This window comes from Octopus bimaculoides, chromosome 6 (assembly GCF_001194135.2).
Source record: "Octopus bimaculoides isolate UCB-OBI-ISO-001 chromosome 6, ASM119413v2, whole genome shotgun sequence".
Taxonomy (NCBI): domain Eukaryota; kingdom Metazoa; phylum Mollusca; class Cephalopoda; order Octopoda; family Octopodidae; genus Octopus; species Octopus bimaculoides.
In genome coordinates, this window is record NC_068986.1 from 3,569,416 (window position 1) to 3,571,454 (window position 2,039).

General features: G+C 32.4%; 1 protein-coding gene across 2 annotated transcripts in view; it reads right to left on the reverse strand.

The window, feature by feature from the left end:
* Positions 1 to 103: 103 nt before the first annotated feature.
* Positions 104 to 2,039, reverse strand: part of LOC106882966 (dnaJ homolog subfamily B member 12) — a 45,502-nt gene continuing 43,566 nt past the window's right edge. For both annotated transcript variants that reach the window (XM_052968560.1, XM_014933820.2), the window contains one exon: positions 104 to 1,181. In XM_052968560.1, the coding sequence (XP_052824520.1) occupies positions 1,069 to 1,181 (113 nt within the window). In that variant the 3' untranslated portion in view covers positions 104 to 1,068. The remainder of the gene's footprint in view (positions 1,182 to 2,039) is intronic.

Here is a 2,039-nt window from a genome sequence, read left to right on the forward strand (position 1 = left end):
ATTTATAATAGTAGTAGTAATAGTAGTAGTAGAAGTAGTACTCATTGTAGTAGTAATAATAATTTTGATTGAAAAATTTTAAATTGATTCATAAACATAAATATTAGGAAACAATGACAATTTATTTTGGAAAAGAAAATATAATTTAGTCTACATTAAGACTTCCAACAAAACGTGATAATAGTAAACAATCAAATGTTATAGAAATCACTTGAAGAGCTGTAAAACATGGACTTGAGGACTTTCACCTAAATGAAATGAGATTAACAGTATAGAAGAGAATATAAATTTGGCATTCTTTAATCTTATTTAAACACTACCCCACCAAAAAAAAAGAAGAAAAAGGGAGAAAGATATATATATATATATATATAGTTGAAGTAAAAGTAAATAATTTCCATTTTTACCTTTTGGTTTAATTTATACAATTTCAAGAACATTAAAAGATTAACAAAAAAAAAAGTGAAAAGAAAAAAAAATAAAGATGGAATATGTAATCTATTATGTCCTGATTCTTAAATCATCTTTGGTTATTGATAGAAATGAAATAAGGGAGCAACTGAAATAAATAGAGGGAGAGAGGAGAGAGAGAAAAAGAGAAAGCAGGAGAGAGAGAGAGAGAGAGAAAGAGGGAGCCCAGCCCAATGCTGGACATGCCTTACTTGCTTGTCTTCTCTGATGAAATAGTCTTAGCTTAATACTAAACAATCAAAGTACATTTCCCAGAGCCATGAGCAGACTTCATAAAGAGCATATTCAGAAATACAGCCTTCCTTCATTTACAGTGGACATTAGTTGCAAAAAGTGATTTTATGTCAAAACAGATTTGACATGAGTGTTTGTTTGTTTTTTTTTTGAAATTTCTTTTAGGTTTGTTTTTGTTTATTTTTTTTATTTATATTTTTTTTTTTAAATAATAGCGTATGTCTATACATAATTAATGTGGGATGTTTGTTGCCAGAGGTTCCAGTTTTGTACAACATTAACAAAAGTTATATAACTATCCTTCACACTGGCCAGATTAAAAAAAGTTAGTGGGTTAGGCCAAATAGGCACACTGCAGGGGTTTCAGCCTCCATACAAATTGTTTAGATGATTACATGAAGGAACTTCCATATTCATAGCTTTCTTATATAATTTTGAATCACCATAATTCTTTGCTCGCCAAATCAAAGTTTCTTCTGCAAAAAGGAGAAAAAAATAAGAAAAATGTAAGAGGTTTTTTAAAAGGATTGAAGAACTAAACAAAAAAAATTACATTGTAAAATCTACTGAAAGAATTTACAATAGTTATAATCAATTCATATGATGACATGTTTAAAAATGAAATAAAGTAAAAAAAATTCTTTTAATTAAAGCCTATAAAAAAAGACATTCGAGTGAGATTGTTGCCAGTGCCGCTGGACTGGCTTCTGTGCAGATGGCACGTAAAATACACCATTTTGAGCATGACCATTGCCAGTACCACCTGACTGGCCTTTGTGCTGGTGGCACGTAAATGCACCCACTACACTCTTGGAGTGGTTGGCGTTAGGAAGGGTATCCAGCTGTAGAAACTCTGCCAAATCAGATTGGAGCCTGGTGTAGCCATCTGGTTTCACCAGTCATCAGTCAAATCGTCCAACCCATGCTAGCATGGAAAGCGGACGTTAAACGATGATGATGATGAAATCAGAATGAATTCTGATATATACTAGGATCTTCATGACCAAATAAAATTCTAGTGAAAGGTTTTATACAACGATAATTTACAACTAATGATGATAAGGTATGGCTGTGTGGTTAACACATTCACTTTGCAACCACATGGTTTTGAATTCAGTCCCACCGAACAGAACCTTGGGCAAGTGTCTTCAATGATATAGCTTTGGGATGACCAATGCCTTGTGAGTGAATTTGGTAGATGGAAACCATGAGTGTTTGAGTATATGTTTGTTCCTCCTCCACTACTTGACAACTGGTGTTAGTTTGTTTACATCCCATAACTTAGCAATTTAGTGCAAGAATAACTGTCAAACTTTAGAAAAATAAGTACTGGG